Raw genomic sequence first — 17,834 nt, forward strand, 5'->3', positions numbered from 1 at the left:
CTATTAATCACAGTATTCTTTTTGAAAAGCTAAATAAATATGGTATTAGATTACCTGCATTACAGTGGGTATCTAGTTATTTGGAAGACAGATGGCAAAGTCTAAAAAGTTTTCTCTCCTTGAACGTGGTCGGATTGTTGAGCTGAGCTGCATAAGCAAGCCCTCTCGCAGCATGCCATTGCTGCTGAGGTTCGTCTGGAACAAAAAAAGACCGGTGGTAGACCCAAATAACATTTCACCAACCATGAGCCCATCAGACACGGGACAATCCTTGTCTGCTCAGAGGTTGTGAAAATATCAATTTACTTTTTATATATAAAAACCACCAAAAGCAGTCCATTTAAATAATTAAAACTCTGTATAACTCAGTTTTCCCCCTTTTCTAAAGAAAAGTTTGTAACTTTAATCTTTTATTATTTTGACAATTTAGCAAAACTCGTCACTCCGAGATCCTTCACTTCAACCCTTACAGATACTGTCATCAAAAGGTTTGAWAGCTGCCTATGTTTGTYTTAAGTATGTGTTACTTCTATTTTTCAGGCTGTACTCAACCAAATCTTGGTAATTTAACTCTCAAATGTCATTTCAATAAGTCTCGAAACTACTGTCAACGCCTAGATTATTACTTTGCCYCATCTCGACTGTTTGTACTACTCATTGTCTGAATCTGCGACTGTATTTTATTTATACTTTTCTTTTCTACAATGTAACTTTTRTGTCAACCACCCTGTGATGTGTGCTGTTGACCACTTGACCAGGACACCCTTGGAAAAGAGATCTTGATCTCAATGGGCTCTATCTGGTTAAATAAAGGTGATTGACAAAGAGATAAAGGTTAAAACATTTGAAAACACACGTTTGGAGGAGGCGGGGTGTAGTGAGGGATGGGGAAAGCAGCGTTCTGGATCAKCTGCAGTTGCCTGGACTTTTTAGGCAGACCTGTGAAGACACTGTTACAGTAATCAGTCCAACTAACGATAACACATGGATGAGTTTATCTCAGTCCTTTAACCCTGGAAATGATCTTCAGGTGACAGACTTTGTAACCGTCTTTGTGTTTCTGAAAGTTCAAGTCTGCATACATGTCAACCTCTTCGGATGTTTACCTGTATAAAAAGCCTCAAAAATCGGTAAATTTTGTAAAAAATTTGTACAACTCGCACCCACGGGGGAGGGGGGTGGGGGGTTCGGTTGCTGAGATGACAGCTGAAAGGACAGCGAAAAAAGTTCAAAACTTATCTCTAGTGGCAGAACAGAACAGGTTGGAAGATGGCTGTTTGATGTTATTTATTGTTTTTAAAATCCTCCTATACAGGCTCTGACATGTTAGATAAATTCTGACATGTTAGATAAATTTGAAACTGAGGTTTTGAAAAAATCCGTACGACTTGAAAAAATCCGTGAGATTGCTCTATATGTCTGTATACCTGCAAAATGACGTAAAATCCTTATAACTTACAATCCRTACAAGTTGACATGTATGGGTCTGAGTCCATCACTACAGACTTCAGACCTGATCAGTAGTTTCTGTAAGAACTAAGAGKTTTGTGCTGACTCCTGATCTCTCCTTTGTTGGCCCAAAAATACTTATTTCAGTTTTATTTTTTTGTTCAGAAGAAGATTATTGCACATTCGTTCATTGACTTGTTCAACATTCAAATGAGTTCTTGGTCAGCTGGTGGCAGAGCTGTGCATCATCTGCATTTTGTTTATCATGATCTGAGCTAATGGGAACATTTTTATATTAAATAAGAAGAGCCAAAAAGAAATAAAAAATGCATTTCAGCCTTTTTGCTTTGCTGCATCTTGTTGAGCATGGTTGTTGTGTACCAGCTCTTAATATTTCTACTCACAAATGGAAAGTTGTTTTTTTTCATGGTTTACACATTGCCACATTGTACTGTCCTCCAGTAACTTAACGGGCCGAACTAACCCTTAGTCCACCCCCAGGAAGCTGRTCAGCAGTTCTTTCGGATCAGAGCAAATCACAAGCCTGATTTTTCGTGCAACCATTCCTCTTAGCCAATCACAAAAATGTCTTTGTCATCTTTAGAGCAAAATTTAGTGCATCCGTGAGCTCAGAGACTGYGCTGCTTCAGAAATGGGGTCACTTTATTCTCTGCTTTTCTTCTGTATCTGTGAGTACTCAACACATGTTGACTGTTCCTACGTGTGAAAACGCAAGTCTGAAAGAGAGCAATGAGAATTCAAACTTCTAATAACATTTTTTATATTATCTGCATTTAAACAGGTTCAGGATTTACTGTTGCGATCTCAGAAATATTTCAGACGACTGGGATTWTGACTGCCAGAGTTGGGGAGACCGTGACTTTACACTGTTCCTGTCACAACAAGGCTGTGACGTTCCTTGTTTGGTACCAGCAAGGTTTAAATGGGAAACYTCACCTTATATCCAACTGGATGATGCTCAGCGATAAAGCTGAAATCTACCCGTTATATAAAACACGGTTTCGCATTGACACTCACACTGAAAAAAGCAGCAACAATCTGACCATTACAAACCTTGAACTGTCAGATTCTGGGACATATTACTGCGGGACTTTAGCATTCAGCGGCATTGAATTTGGGCAAGGAGTTTTCCTTCATGTGAAAACATCTCTGTCTGACGCTCGGCCGTTCATCCGTCAACCAGCGATGGAAATGCTCCAGTTGAGGGACTCTGTGAATTTGAGCTGTACTGTGTTTGCTGAGCAACATGAAGAATGGCAGAGCCTTTACTGGTTCAGACATGGTGGGTCGCAGCCTTCAGTCATCTATCCTGGTGAGGAACACTGCACAAGCTTCTCAAATGAGAAGACACTCGGGAAAAACTGCACCTCCAATCTTCAGCTAAAGTCTGTAAACTCCTCCGATGAGGGAACTTACCGCTGTGTTTTGGTCTCCTGTGGGCGAATCGTCTTTGGAGACGGAACAAAGGTTCAGATTGTAGGTACGTGACCACAGCAACATTTTCTTCCCACATCCACAGTTTTACAATACTGCGTTTATTTATTGCAAATGTCAGTAGCTAAGAGCATTTGTTGTTTTGTTAGATCCGACCACGGGTCCTCATCTTCTGGTGTACGTTCTGAGTGTGGCACTAGCAGTTTCCATTATTGTGCTCTTAGTATTGTCTTTCTCAAAGTACAAGCTAAAAGCAAAGCTCTGCTCTGCCTGCGAAGGTAAAGATTCGAAAAAATAATCTGAGCTGCTTCAAACTGCCATTTTTACGCAATTTTTTTTTAATTTTTTTTTTTTTTTTTTTTCAAACTGCCATTTTTACGCAATTTTTTTTTAATTTTTTTATTTTTTGGTTTTGCAGGAACTGCCTCTCCTCTTGGATTKTCTGCAGGCTCAAACCCTGCGGTAGGACGATCACATCTGAACTATTTTTTCACAAGCTGTTTGAGTGAATCTGTACTGTTTCTGGTTCTACCTGGTTCCCATTTTGCTTTTCTGTCACCTGCAGAGTCACGATGAAACAAGTGTCCATTAYGCTGCTCTGAGCCTGAGGAGGAGCGACGGTCGACAGCAGCAAGACACTGAGARTGTTTGTATTTACTCCAGTGTGACGAGCAGAAATGTGTGAAGAACCTCTTTCTTAAGACTGAAACAATAAATAATCACAACATCAATCTACAGTGTTGCTATGTATTAAATAAACATGCATTTTTTTTTGCAGATTTTTGGTTAATTGAGTTGAGCACTACAATCACAACCTCCAACAGAAAATTTAACTCAAAGATCAGAATGAATGGATTTAATAAAATAAATTATGTCACCTGGTTCCACTCAGCTGAACAGAGTAAAGGTAACACATTTACCTTTTTAWTATTTTCAAACTTTATTCATTTCTTAAAAACAAAATTCTATGTACAAAAAAAAGAAAATACAAATACAATGAAATAAAAGATAGCAGAGAGAAGAAAAATAATCTTATAATATCTGCCCCTTCATGTTATTGTTATTGCATTACCTTTACTCAGTTGACATATAYACTGTACGTATTATTTTTAAATCCACTACATCAGTTTTGTGAGTTCACAGTGGTCTCATAAAGCTTCCTCCAATCTATTAATATCTTTGCCGGCACGTCGTGCATCACGGTTCGTCACGTCTTGCTCTATAAACCTTGCAGTGCTGTGGTAAAGGTGGGCCTGCACAGTAAAAGTTTCCACTGATGGAAACAAGCTCTCACCAAGCTCAAACACAAAGAAGATGACCTAACATCTGCAGGTGACTTTTACTGGAGCCGCCGTGACCCTGAAAACCTGCTGTAGAGGCAACGTCTATCGTCAGGGAATAAAAAAAGTTGTGCGTAAACACAAGACAATGTTTTAGGGAAAAAAAAGATGTAGTTTTAGATTTTTTTTGATATAATTAAACGACTCACTTCCCTCGTAAATATTGTCAGGATCATTACCATCAAGTCAAGTCAAAGTACTAAGTACTCACCCCTGTTTTATTTTTTATTTTTTTGAAAATGTGGAGTCGATGACTTTAGTTGATGCTTGTGTGTTTAGATTCAATTTTATTGACATTGCTTGCATCCCAAGGAAAATTCACTAAAATACAGGTTTGCATGGAACCAGGAGAACTGAAGATGCAATTAAATAGCAGATACACTGATAAACTGTGTGTTAGCCACCTCTACAAGCCAAGTTATGATCATAGGAGTCAAGGACCTATCACCATCTCAGAAGTGAGGGGGTGGGGGGGTTTCAGAGGTCTGTTGAGTGATTTATCATCTCAAATTCAATCATCTCCTTAGTGGTTAAAACACAGATAATGGAACTTATCTAAACAACTAAGGTGCCCAGTTTAAATGTGTGTTTTTTGCCTCTGGCTATGGAGACGGGACGTTTTCGTTTTGTCCCAGAGGACCGAAGATGTTTTTTGTGTGATTTGGGGGAAATTGAAAAGGAAAAGCACTTTTAGTTTTACTGCCCTTGTTTTTGAATTTAGTAGTCCTTGATGTTAATCCAAATTTCTTTTATTTAATCAATGAAGATAAAATGCATTATTTATTTAAGTAGTTTGTGTTTCAGTTAGCTCAGTTTACACTTTTTGTAAGAAAAATATTTGTCTACTTGTTTTTATATGTTTTATTGTGTCTTGTACTGTAAACCCATGTAGACTGGGTACCTGCTGGTGCATACGTGAAAATAAAATATACTACTACTACTACTACAATCAGTAACAACCACAGTACAGCACCAGAGAACCAACTCTAGTTCTTTAAACTATTTACTAACAAAATCTAAAGTTTTAGCYGCCAGGCTCTGGTTGAGTTCCCTCCAACATCTACAGKGTAAGTAGCCAGATCATTAAGTGARCATRAAATGTTYAGTAAAACATTTCCTGTAAACAAATTAGYACATAGCACACAAAATGGAAGTGACATGGTAGCAGGGCAATGAGTCWTATAATTTAATGTCATGAACAAAGAAAGTGACACGGCACTAAATGCATCAACATGTTAGTCAAATGTGACAAACGTTCAAAATGAATCAAGCTAAAGAAAAATGACATGACCCATACCTGCTGCCTATAGGAACACAAATAATTCAATAGCAAAATATTTGAAAATAAATAATTAAAAAATAAATTAAAGCATGTCTAAATATAAACTACATCTTTAAACATTCATGTCAGTTTTTTACTTTAGAACTAAAACATTCATTTCTTAATTAAGTGTATTACAAAAATAATATTAGCAGTTCCATTTTTGTTTTGGACTTAAGTAGAAATAAAAAAAATTAAAGTATTTTGGAGTTTTATTAAGAGTATTCTGGAATATCTGTGAAACCCCTGTCCTGTTACCTTCTTTATTCCCTGCAGAAAAGTTATAATCGGTCCTTACCTGAGAAGAATGTGCATCATGGTCCCTGCTGCTGGATCTGGTCTGTCTCCACCTAACTTTGCTCTTTGTACTGTGACAGTAAATATTTATTTTATATGGAAATGAAGTGAGCACAAGTTCTGCACAGAAACTAAAGAGGATTTGTTTTATCCATAAGATATACTGTAGGTAACAACAACATTAGTATTCTTGTTAAATAGCTTAATATGATATTGGAATATACAGTATTACCTCATTTATTTACTTAACATATGTCTTCAACAGCATTAAAATGTTTAAGTTTTTTGCCTTTTGCTGGCTCTACCTGGTTTTTGACCCACACAGTGCAGCTGGTGATCTACGGGTGTACATWGGTGTTAGCTAATGGTGCGTTTAAAGATGGCTCGGAAAAACACATTACTGCAKCTTAATGAWTTAAASTGTTGTAATGGCTGAAAAAACTGTGGGGGACAGAGGGCACAAACACAGGAAGTGCAGGGGACATGTTCCACTCATGTCTCACCCAGGTCCGTTATGCCCATGCTAGTAGACTTCATGAATACCACCAGAGGTTGATAGTAACTAAGTACATTTACTTTGTTACAGTAATTTTTTTGAGGATTTGTAATTTTATCAAGTTTTTTTTAATTGGTTACTTTTATTTTGTTACATTTAAAACCTGAAATATATTTCCACTTCTTTACTTTAAAATTTAACAACTAGTTACTCGTTACAAATCTAAATATGTCCGAACTCATCTTGAAAGGAGTTGTTCATGCGCGCTAAAATTTTTTTTAAAAAGTGTCAGATTTACTGGTTACCTAGTAGAGTAAATATGAAGCAATATATTTTCATAAAAAATATGTACATTGCTTAATTTAACCAACTTGGTTTTGTGGAACCAGTTTGGTTAAGTAAATTCAGCAGTTTATTTATTTAGAGTGTGTAAAAGTACCTTTACTTTCCCGATTTTTGTGAGCCATTTTATAACTTTTACTTAAGTACTTTTATCAGTGAATTTTATTTTTACCAGTCGTTTTCTGTTAGGGTATTTTTACTTTTACTTTATTTTTTTTTTCAAGTATGTCTATAAAGTCTGACTACCACTCAACATTTCTTTGTTGGAAGTGCTCTTAATTAAAATAAGATATAATCTGGAGCCATAGTCCGATGGCATTTTCAATCCTAAACATTTGTGGCTCACTCTAAAGACAAAGCATAGATAAGGATCACCTGTGAATTTGACATTTGACCTCATGGCCTTCAAATCAACAGGGATCATCACTGATGAGGTRTCCAGCTGTGCTGTTTGACATGTCATCCTTAAAGGGTTTCAATTTAGAGCTCAGACAAGAAATCCGCCACAGACAAATTGATGGATGGTGTCATTCTATAATACAGTATGTCTTGTCTTACAATGGGAGTGCAAAAATATTTGTTCTTGTTTGGAATCAGCAAATCAGTCTTGAGCGTCCCAGTGATATAGTATTCAAAAATCATTTACTGCGATCTTGTTGACTACATACCTCCATCCAATTTTTTTTAGCTTCTACGTGGTTTAAAGTTAGCTCTGAGCAAGTTTCAGACCATGAACCTCCTCAYATCATGTTGCACTCTGTGTGGTCACCAACAGGAAGTCTCTGCAGTGTTTTGTTTTCCATGCCCTGCAGCCACACAGTGTGACTTYGATATCTCCATACAGCAATTAACATTTATATTAGTTGGGGTGGGTGACATTTTTAAAGAAAAAGTATTTGAAGTTGAAGTTTTAAGTCCTGAACAGATACAATCATATGAATAACTTCTAAATATGTGAAAATGGTAAATATACCAGGGCCATTTTATTTTAGGTACAATTTGATCCAGTCATGTTGGTGGTATATAGAGAGTGTCAGCTTTTTATAGCCATCCAAAGAAACTGAGTTTTAAATGACAAACATCAACATGAATACACAACATGTTTAGTAAAAATATCTACCAGCGTGTTTATGACAGTGAAAACTTGCACATCCATGAACAATAATAGAAAAGCTTTACGTTAAAATAATAAAAAAGACACACTTCTTGTTAAAAGCAACCAATAGCATGTATTAGTGAGCATTTTATTAATTTTATATAATAAAAGTGTCAGTCCAGAAGAGGAAGTTGTAAAAAGTGGAAGAAAAGAAAAATTGTTACAATGACAGCATAAAGAGTAAATCGACATTCCATTTAGCTGTTTTCTGTTCTCTCTGATGTTCGTTTTCTTTAGCCAATCAGAGCCCTTTCTTTGAACAGCAGAAGTTATAAGGAGACTCAGTTCCATCAGTCGAGCATTCTGGACACGATGACTCCCCTGAAGTTTGCTTTCTTTCTCGTGTCTCTTTCCTTAAGTTCAGGTAAGCTTTCAGTTCAGATCATTTCTGTACCTTATAGGACTTCAACTTTTCAGAATAAGTTTAATTATTTGAATTAAATCTGTTTTTTTCCAGCTCAGAGATCATCTACCTATGTGTATCAGGACACGGGTTTTTCTTTAGCCCATGTTGGTGATAACGTGACTCTGCGATGTTTTTATGATAAACAAGRCACAGTGATGGTTTACTGGTTTAAACAAATTCTGAGACAAAAACCCAATATGATTGYTTCTTTTTATAAATACGATGCCCACAGCAGCTTTCACGATGAATTCAAGAACAATTCTCGTTTTGCATTGAAAGTAGAAAATGGAGAAAGTCACCTTCAAATCWCCGATTTACACATTTCTGACTCAGCGACTTACTACTGTGTAGGTATCGATGCACAGAAGTTTGAATTTGGGGATGGAGCTACGGTGAGTGTGGAGGGCTCAGGTTTGAACATCGAAACTTCAGTCCACCAGTCMGAATGTGAGACCCCTCAGCCAGAAGGTTCCAGGACCCAAACCTGTACCATTCAAACCGGGACCTGTGATGGGGAACACAGTGTTTACTGGTTCAAAAATGCTGGGAAATTCCATCCAGGACTCATTTACACCCAGAGAGGCAAAAATGATCAGTGTGAGAGAAGTCTCAGTGTACAAACACACAACTGTGTGTACAACCTGCCACCAAAGAGCCTAAATGTGACCGACTGCGAGACTCATTACTGTGCTGTAGCTTCATGTGGACACATACTGTTTTCAGACAAGTCAAAAATGGAATCTGCAGGTAAATACATGCAATATTCATTAATTGCACAGAGATAATTAAAGTTGTGTAACAAATGTCTTGTCTTATATTGTTTCTGTAGATGAGCTGATCTCTTCTGACTTTCTTGTATATTTATTAAGTGGAGCTCTGACAACCAACATCATCCTGATTGTTTGCATGGTTTTCTCTGTGTACAAGATGAAGCAAAGACTCCAGTGTTTCTGTACAGGTTATTACTACTTTTCTCTTAAACTGTTTACTAAAACCATTATTAGTGTTACCAGGGAATAGCTATATTGTATTGTATTGTATTGTATTGTATTGTATTGTATTGTATTGYATTGTGTTGTATTATATTATATCATATATTGGTCTGTTTCACAGCAGAGCCACATGAAGCAAGTTCAAATGGCACTAAGGTGGATTCAGAGGTAACTCTTCAAAATATAAATGTTGAAGACATTACTGAATTATTATTAATATGTGAAAAATGTCTTTACATTTTGGAGAAATTCAGTTTACCTTATTATGATTTATATTTTTGTATCAGGGTTACCAAGATGCAGAAAACCTAAATTACGCTGCTGTAAAGCAACAAAGGACCAACAGAGCAAGAAGACAAATAGATGATTTACCAAGTCAGTGTTTATACTCCAGTGTCAGACTGTAGTCAGTGTTTGTATTCCAGTGTCAGACTAGAGTCAGTGTTTATACTCCAGTGTCAGACTGTAGTCAGTGTTTGTATTCCAGTGTCAGACTGTAGTCAGTGTTTATACTCCAGTGTCAGACTGTAGTCAGTGTTTGTATTCCAGTGTCAGACTGTAGTCAGTATGTGCACTCCAGTTTCAGTCTGTAGTCAAGGTGTGTATTCCAGTGTCAGACTGTAGAGTCATTGGGCCAGTGTGTGACTGCTCCCCTGAATAAGTKAAAGCTGCAACACAGTTGTTTACWGTGAAATTAAAAATATTTGACCAAAGACAAAGCRGAGCAGGACTACAGAGGGAGATGATTATGATTTAGATTTTTATTTCTGTGACTGTACGACCCAGGAGACATGACATTAACAGCAGTCATTTCATTCCTCGGCTTGAAAGCAGATTCTTTAATTCTACAGCTGACACGATCTCTGAGAGCAGAACTTCAATCTCCAAAGTAGTTCTTCTTTTTTACTGTGCGATGTTACTTATGAATGGACACTTCCTGGTATGTGTGGCAGGAAAAGTGTATACTGTATGGTGTTTTTTGGGGTGGTAATTATGTAAATAACCTCTCCCCGTGAACGAGAACCTGATATGCATTCATCAGTTTACGCAGCTCATTTACACCCTTTTCCTGAAGATAGAAGAGTTTGTTGAATCTGACGTGACATGTTCGTATGAACCCTTTGTACGAACAAAAGTAAGAGAAATTTAGGATAAGAATACGAACATGTTCTTGCATGAGGCCCAATGTGTGTATTCTAATGTCAGACTGTAGAATCAGTGTGTGTATTCCAGTGTCACACTGTAGTCAGAGTGTACTCTAGTGTCTGACTGTAGACTTAGTGTGTACTCCAGTGACAGACTGGAAACAGACTAAAAACTATGTWAGAAATGATGAAAACTCAATCTACAACATGGGGACTCAACCACCAAGTCATATTGGACCAGACCTTCAGTGAAGACTTTAACATGGTGTGGAATAAAGCTGAAGGGAAAAAAAGGCAAGGTACAATTTACTTATCACATTTGCCCGTAGTCTGGTCTCATGACCCTCTAGTGGTCTGGTGCAGTTTTTTGTGTAGCTGATTTTGCTGCATTTTCCTATACATGTGGTTGTGTTTACGGGATATTCTCCTTTGCATTTATTTTCTTGGCTGTATGTTTTTGCTTGTTTCTTGGGATTGCAGCAGAATTWTGYTGTAGGCCTATTTGTTTTCTGTGYTTGTGTGTTTTGGAGTTTGCATTATTCATTCATSTGCTGCATGTTGGCACCTGCCCACTGTAAAAAGGATCTTCAGAACACAAAATTATTAAATATAGCACTTATCAAACTGCTCTTAATAGATATCACTTTTGTTCATATTACAGTTTTAAACTTTTCCAATAAAAAAATGTATCCAAAGAAAYGCCCATTTCGTTGTGTCTTTGAACACGACTCCTAACCCTCAACTGCTACTTAGGCGCTAGCTGCCCGCTGCTCCACTTGGGTGCATTTCATGTGTGATGGATAAAAGCAGAGCATAAATCTCATCATTGGGAACATGTATTGATGACACAGTACTWTAGATCAGACAAATGATATATCCTCATTTCTTGGACGTGGTTTTGTGAGTGAAAATCCACAATCTAGCTTCAAACGCGGAACTGCTTGCATTTTAAAACCTTCTCCTTTAGTTGCAGTCTCAAACTGATAAAATATTTCTCTGGTTATATATGTGTTATATTAAGTTTGTGCTCTCATTGCATCTGTATGTGTGGATGAGGTCAGCAGGTTGTCTAAATTTGGGATGTTGTGCTATGCCTGTCRGTTCAAACCTGTAATAAATTTTTTTATAGACGTGGTTGTCATGACTCAATTTTTTTTTTCAGTAAGCGCATGTAGAACAAACAGAACTGCAAATGTTTCTAGACTGAAATTTTGAATAGAATCAAATACAGTGGAAAATGTCTGATCATTAAAGTGTGTATTACATTTTTTATGAAAACGTACTTGTGGTTTGAGTCAAATAAAACCAATCCACATAAATGATATGCAWGAAGACGTACAAGTTATGGGAGTGATTTATTTCAGGATGCAGGTTCAGTGCAGTATGCTTCCTGAAAAGAACGCACAATTGTTTTTAATAGCAAAATCAWGAGTTCAAACATACCAACAGGTAAGAAAAAGAAAACAGTGAAAAGAAGTGGTACAAATTACAAAGTCAGTGTCATCATCTGTGAAACTCCTCGACTATTACAGTGGAACTTGAAAATCAGTTCTCTTACATTCCCTTTTTTCCAAAAGGGACATTGATTCAATGACCATACCCTACTATAAAACCAAGACCAAATTGAACATGACCAGAATATGTACAAAAGTTGATTTAAACCAGAGTGAGTAAATGTAATCTGCTGTGTTAAAAACAACAAGATTAACCAGAGTTGTGTCAACAAMGTTGGTAGCATCGGTGATCTCAAAGGTCTTTTGTCCAACGACCTTCGGATTCAGAGTTTGTAGGTTTGTGCAGCTAACSTCCAGAACTTTGCAGCTGCAACATCTCACTTTTTTAGTGCAAACAAAACAAAAAATAAACTGTGGCAAGAGGCAACAAAAACACTAACCTATGTTTGGTGTGAATTAGGAGAAAACTGACGTGTATCAAAAATATCCATATATATAAGCATTATTCAGTAGCTGTGAGGGTCTTTTTAGATTCTGAAACTATTTCCAGTAATCACCCAGGCCTGTGACATGTTGCTACTCAAAATACAAAAATATTGAACATGAGTACATATAAAGCAAGCAATGACAATGAACAGTGAGAGTTTTATATCGAAGGAACATTGGCAAATCACTCCAGGAAGAAGAAATCAAAGAACAATTTGAATGTATTTTGGTAGCAGTGTAAAACACATGATGATGGGAGTATGTACAAAGTGGAGTTCACTGTTCATATTTACACATTTACATACAAGAAACCAAACCTTTAAGAAGACATGATTCCACTTAGGGCTACGCCTAATATAGGCTGGTACTGAATAAATCAACTACCCCTTCTTTCCATGTCGGAAACCTTCTTCTTGAGAGGAAAGAGTCTGCTCTGACTAAAATWAATTGCGAGGAGGAGCAGAAAGGGCCATGTTTTTTTTTGTTTTTGTTCTCTTTCTTTTTAGAAATAACTAAACACGTTAGATAATGTCACCAAGCAGATCAGAGTCTGCCCTTCGAGGCACCATGGGACAGACAAGAGTTGATTTGAAATACCACGCACAGATCGTCTAAAAAAAAGATAAACTTTTAAAGCAAAGAACAAGACTCCTWATGATGAAACATGAACAAAGCTGTGTGTACATAGAGTGTATAGTCCCAAAATGGTGAGAAGTACCTGTGAGTGGAAATTTAAGAAAGTGCAACATCGCCCTCTTGTGTTTGCATGCATACTCACTTTGTATGCAAATCCACAAGGGTTCATCAAACTGTACATTCCATTGAGATTATTATTGCCTTTGAAGAGGGAAAAGTGGAGTGGTACTTTTAGGGGAAAAGGAAGAAAATATCAGGTGGAAGAATACAAACTTAATAGTCAATAATTTATTTTCTGTACCCCGATGCAGCCTATGTTTAGTGCTCACACAGCAGTATTTAGGCAGCTAACTTCAGTCACTGTTGGCCTAAAGTGTTCTACCGTCTTACACCAAAATTTTCTTGGAAGCCAGAAGAGTGAGTTGTGCTTACTCATTTTAATCATGTTAAATGGCAGAAAATTTATAGACCATTTTTTCTTAAAACACAGGTAAGCCATCTGGCTGTGTTTTGACTAAAAAAATTAATTAGTTGAGATGTTTYCCTTCCCATCCAGGGAGATTTCTCAAATCCAAAATTTGATTTTCTTATTTTTTAAACTGAGAAAGCTCCTCAGATGGGAGGCAAAACATCTCCATCTACAGTATAGATACAGTCCACTTGTTTTTAAATGTATTTCTCACATCCTCCATGATTGAGATCAACAAAATTAAAAATGAAAAAGGGCCTTAAAATGATGTAAAATACAGGTCTAAACAAATCCTGTCGAAATTAGGCAGGTTGGAGGGGAAAGTGGGGTTGGGGCAAAAACATTGTAGAAAGGCAGAGTCCCTGTGCTTGTTAGCTGTCTCGACTCGGCTGGGCTCATCATTGTTGCCATGTCAGCGATCAGCTTGTCAGGTAACCGTGTAATTCTCTGGAGGTGATGCTCAAGACCACACCTGAGTGGTTGCCTGGAGACAAGTTAGAAAAAGAAACAGGCAACCAAGTGAGTGATGAACTCAAGAGTAAAGTGCACAAATTCTGAAACATTGTTGTTCACTAAAGCAAAAAGGTGCTTTGTGGTGTTTATTCATGGCAAAATATATCCTGGAGGCCACATAGACAAACCAAATATAGTTTATTTTATTATTTACGATTTTCAAACTACTTTACTTTATAAAAATATTGGTCATTTTTAGTTTCTCTACATACACAATAATGACGCCACTATGAATGTGACTTGAATTGTGGCACATTTGGAAAAGCTCCTTCTGTGATGATGCTGAAACACGCAAAAGGCTGGTTTATAGCTGAAGGAAATGTGAGAGTAAGAGAGTCAGTGATTACCTTTCAGTTTTTTTTTCTCTTTCTTACTGAGTATTTATAGTCATGTTGAAGAAGTAGGAATAAATCATCATAATCCCTCCCACAGAACTCCTAATAAAGCATTTGTCGCATCAAGCTAAGCATAGAAACAACAACATGATAGATATTTGTTCTGCAAAAAAATACAGAAAAATAATCTTCAAAATCAGTCTTTCCCAGATTTTGTCATGGAACCTAAGTCCTAGTAGTTTAGTTCCCGTGACATTGCAGAGACTGGAAATACAGTACAGTAAGAAAAGTCAGCTTTCTTTCCCTCWTGACTTTCTGTTAGCTTACAAGCTAAACAATTAGGAACAATAAAATGTACTATTATTGTGACGCGAATATAAATGTCGGGAAGAGGATCAGTGCCTCCAAAATCCGAGACCATGGTCTTAAGCCGGAAAAGGGTAGGGTGCCTTATCCGGGTCGGGGAAGAGGTTCTGCCCCAAATGGAGGAGTTTAAGTATTTTGGGGTCTTGTTCATGAATGAGGGAAGAATGGAGCAGGAGATCGTCAGGCTGGAGGTGCTGCGTMTGCAGTGATGTGGGCGCTGTACTGGTCTGTCGTGGTGAAGCGGGAGCTGAGCCAGAAGGTGAAGCTCTCGATTTACCAGTCGGTCTAYGTTCCTACCCTCATCTATGGTCASGAGCTTTGGGTAGTGACCGAAAGAATGAGATCGTGGATACAAGCGGCCGAAATGAGTTTCCCTCGCAGGGTGTCTGGACTCTCCCTTAGAGATAGGGTGAGAAACTCAGTCATCTGGGAGGGACTCAGAGTAGAGCTGCTGCTCCTCCATGTCGAGAGGAGCCAGTTGAGGTGGTTCATCTGGTTAGGATGCCTCCTGGACGCCTCCCTGGTGAGGTGTTCCTGGCATGTCCCACTGGGAGGGACTATGTTTCTCAGCTGGCCTGGGAACACCTTGGGATTCCCCCAGAGGAACTGGCCCAAGTGGCTGGGGAGAGGGAAGTCTGGGTCTCTCTGCTTAGGCTGCTGCCCCCACGACCCRACTCTGGATAAGTGCTAGAAAATGGATGGATGGACATTTCCATAAACAATATCCCCCCTCCCCCAAAACAATACAGTACAGTACATGATGCGTGCACTGTGCCCAGAACACAGCAATTCCACTTTCTAACAATAAACACAGTGTGGTGTGTAGCTGCTAACAGTTTGGCTCTTGTGTGTTTTTCTTTGATTCTTACAACATTACAAATGCCAGCCCAAGTGTGCTGTAGGCCTTTTCTAGACTGCATCCATTATTCACATTTTTTTCACTATTTGCAGGTACTCCAAGAACGTAACCCCTGCAAAAATCGGTATTTCACTGTATGATTCTTCCAGCTGTGTTGCATCTGTGAGCTGCTCTCTTGGACCCTCACCATGCTCTATTTATTGCCTACAGTTACAACAAATATCTTGCCATGTATTACCCCATGTCTCCTTTTAAGACCATGTCAGAATGTAGCTACATGCTAGGAGATCACCACCACAGAATGATGCTACCACAATCATCATGTCTGTGTTTGGTTGCTTCCATGACCTGGTCACAATTATTGTTGTAGCTTAGATGTGAGCAGTATGACCAATCCAAACCAAGTTGGTGCATTCAAGTCTCACACCGTGAAAAATATCACTCTGTTCACCCATACTTCAATCAGGACATTGATACTTTGCTACCTCAGTAAGTAACTACTATAACATTACTACAGAAGTTCTGTACATATTAAAAAATACTGTGAACCTACTAGCACATAAAAATGGAAGCCCCCTGCTTTCTTACTATGCACCTTCAGTCCTTGTCAGTCATGGTCTAGCTGATGTTTTTTACACCATAGYAGTGTCATCATTTAGTGTGAAATGAGCCTTGGGAAATATTGTTTAAGGATTAAAATGAGTTTGATGTAATCAGCAGTTAAAGAGTAGTAAAAGGTAGTATGCCCTTTGTACCTACAGCATGAATTATAGCTTTATATGTTAAGTTTTGCACAATGTTCAAAAGTAATCACTAAACACTAAAACTGCAACAAAAAAAAAAACAATTGTTTTTGTGTTATTAAAATGTTGGTAACTCTTAGAAATACAATATTTTAAAAAAGATTGTAGAAGGGAAATAATGTCAAGCTTTGAATACACATAATTCAATTACATGTTTAGATTTCTTAGTTAATTTTCAATATTGTCGATGTTCATCATGATTGTTCACAATGGTCTTATTGCTATGACAGTTACATAATATAATTTGCTAGACATAAAAAACTATTAACTCTGATGATCATAAAATGTACTGTAAATGGTCAAACATCATTAGCAATACCAGTGATAACAAAAGAAAGTGAAGTCACTCAGTACCTTGGTGTCTGTTAGCTGCTGTAGTTAGTGGCTTGGGTTTTAGTAGCAGTGGTTAGTGGTAGTCCTTATAAGGGAACGGAAGGCGGGGCTACCTCCTGCGTTACCTAAAGTCTGCGAGTCCAGGTCATCGTCAATGAACTCCTCGCCTTGGATAATGTGCTGTGTGTCCTCACTGTGGTTGACGGGGCTTGTCATCTCCTGTTCCTTCTCGTTGTGCATCTGRGCATAGATGTTGCGGTTTCCTGGAAGCTTCCTGAAAAACAACGGGGGATAGGCATCCTCAGGCCTAAGCCAAGGACTGTGGGATTCATTGTTTTCATGAGATGGGGCGGTATTTTTCTATATGGCATTTTTTATTGTGACTTTTCTGTGGATAGTTGTGTGTTTTGGACTCGGGACAGTGATACAGGTGAGTTATCAGAGTGAAGAGAAGGCATGCATACATAATTAAACTAGGAAATTTCATGCAAGCTCACAAGGCTGGACCATATTAGGATCTTTTTATATGTATTAGGCACATTTTTTTGTGTATCCATCAAGAAAAAAATATAGAGATTTAAAAATTAAACATTTAAACCTGAGTAAAGAAATATTGGCTGTTTGCCACTTTACTAAACATAATATGAACTTCTGTTTACAAACAGAGCCATTTGGTGATGCCTGCTATACATCATATGTTCCGTCTTAGGAAAATCTATGTTTTCATTGATTTTCTATATTTTAAAGTAATTTTCGGGGACACAAGAGAAACTAACTTATTTCTAGGTTTTGTTAAAAAAAGGTTGAATTTAAAAAGCTGACAACATTCTGTTTGACATGGTTGATCCTTAATTGTGGAGACCAACAAACTCTTCCTAATTTGATGAAGCTTACCTTTTAAACTTGTATAGGATGAATGAGCCGGTGGCAATGACGCTGATTAGGAAAATTACAGCTAGCGCCCAAATACCTGGACCTCCAACTGCTCCATGGTAGCCTGCAGTTAAGACCAGTAGAGAAGAATACATCTCTTTCGCACATTAAAAGACAAAATATGAAAGCAGAAACAAAATGTCACCAATAAAAAAGATAGAAGTGTTTCTATTGTAAAGCACATGTGTCAAACCCAAGGCTTTCTGTCTGGCCCACCAATGGGGTTCCCCCATCCAAATATATATATA

General features: G+C 37.7%; 3 protein-coding genes across 6 annotated transcripts in view; 2 read left to right on the forward strand and 1 right to left on the reverse strand.

The window, feature by feature from the left end:
• The first annotated feature begins 2,101 nt into the window (after positions 1 to 2,101).
• Positions 2,102 to 3,589, forward strand: LOC106523700 (uncharacterized). Its single transcript, XM_014017225.1, has 5 exons — positions 2,102 to 2,138; positions 2,252 to 2,950; positions 3,054 to 3,182; positions 3,323 to 3,366; positions 3,470 to 3,589. The coding sequence occupies exons 1-5, from the start codon at positions 2,102 to 2,104 to the stop codon at positions 3,587 to 3,589; spliced, it is 1,029 nt and encodes a 342-aa protein (XP_013872679.1).
• A 4,579-nt stretch (positions 3,590 to 8,168) lies between these two features.
• LOC106523701 (uncharacterized) lies at positions 8,169 to 9,282 on the forward strand. The gene is made up of 3 exons (XM_014017226.1): positions 8,169 to 8,220; positions 8,314 to 9,009; positions 9,092 to 9,282. The coding sequence occupies exons 1-3, from the start codon at positions 8,169 to 8,171 to the stop codon at positions 9,280 to 9,282; spliced, it is 939 nt and encodes a 312-aa protein (XP_013872680.1).
• Positions 9,283 to 11,735: 2,453 nt separating this feature from the next.
• Positions 11,736 to 17,834, reverse strand: part of sorcs2 (sortilin-related VPS10 domain containing receptor 2) — a gene marked incomplete at its 5' end in the record, with an annotated part of 345,732 nt that continues 339,633 nt past the window's right edge. Inside the window, 3 exon segments of one of the 4 annotated variants that reach the window (XM_014017240.1) lie at positions 11,736 to 13,928; positions 16,779 to 16,927; positions 17,548 to 17,650. In XM_014017240.1, the coding sequence (XP_013872694.1) occupies positions 13,864 to 13,928; positions 16,779 to 16,927; positions 17,548 to 17,650 (317 nt within the window). 4 annotated transcript variants of the gene reach the window in all.

Source organism: Austrofundulus limnaeus, unplaced genomic scaffold, assembly GCF_001266775.1.
Source record: "Austrofundulus limnaeus strain Quisiro unplaced genomic scaffold, Austrofundulus_limnaeus-1.0 Scaffold164, whole genome shotgun sequence".
Lineage (NCBI taxonomy): Eukaryota > Metazoa > Chordata > Actinopteri > Cyprinodontiformes > Rivulidae > Austrofundulus > Austrofundulus limnaeus.